At 48.5% G+C, this 848-nt stretch overlaps 1 protein-coding gene across 1 annotated transcript; it reads right to left on the bottom strand.

The window, feature by feature from the left end:
- Positions 1-413: 413 nt before the first annotated feature.
- On the bottom strand, positions 414-746 carry Tsp_15624 (ATP-dependent Clp protease, ATP-binding subunit ClpB; the record flags this gene model as incomplete). The annotated part of the gene is made up of 1 exon (XM_003368552.1): positions 414-746. A coding segment is annotated over one exon (333 nt), but the record flags the coding sequence as incomplete, so codon positions are not given.
- Between the last annotated feature and the right edge of the window lie 102 nt (positions 747-848).

Below are 848 nucleotides of genomic sequence, written 5' to 3'. Positions count from 1 at the left end.
CCAGGTTGTCAGGGTTGGTCCACAATGATCAGTTGCAGTGCAGTGGAAGGAAAAATGTGAGGAAATTTTTCAAATGCATCCGCTCTGCAAAGCGGGGTATACAATGATTGAGTATAATGAAGACTGACAATTATATCCCGCATCTGCATATATTTATTGCGGCGGTTTGGATATGCCTTCATACATTATATATATATTTATATATATATATATATAAGTATTATTGACCTTGTACAATCTGTTCTGGTGTTGGAATTTTATTCTTCCTCTCACCAACAGGGAATACTGTTAGGTGGGCAACAAGTTGGTTGAGAAGTACATCGCGTATTTTGGCGCCCTAGACTACCTGCACAGCGATCAAGGTCGCTCATTTGAAGCGTCGGTGGTGATGGAGATATGCCATTTGTTCGGCATCAGGAAGACACGATCCTCTCAATAACCACCCGCAAGGGAATGAACATGCGGAGAGGTTCAACCGGACGCTGTTCGACATGCTGTCCATCATTGTTGATGGGAACCCGCACCAGTGGGATGACATGCTGCCGTTTGTCATGCTGGCGTGCAACAGCAGCGTTCACCAGAGCACGGGGGTGACGCCTGCGATCGCCATGTTCTGCCGAGAGCTGCGGCTGCCATTGTACGTGCAGATTGGGAACCCGCCGGAGCAAGAAACCCAAGGGTTGCCGGAATACATCCGGGTAACCCGAGAGCGCATCGACCGTGTGCACGATCTCGTGAAGGACCACCTGAAAACGCAGCAGCGTTCACATTTTGCCTCTACGACCGCTTTGCAAATGATACGCGCTTCTGCCTGAACGACTACGTGGTATTGAACGTGCCGTTAATAA

The sequence above is a fragment of the Trichinella spiralis genome (assembly GCF_000181795.1).
Source record: "Trichinella spiralis strain ISS 195 chromosome Unknown Scfld2286, whole genome shotgun sequence".
Classification (NCBI taxonomy): domain Eukaryota; kingdom Metazoa; phylum Nematoda; class Enoplea; order Trichinellida; family Trichinellidae; genus Trichinella; species Trichinella spiralis.
Note: the sequence above shows the minus strand (reverse complement) of the source record. Positions and strands in the feature narration are given on the sequence as shown.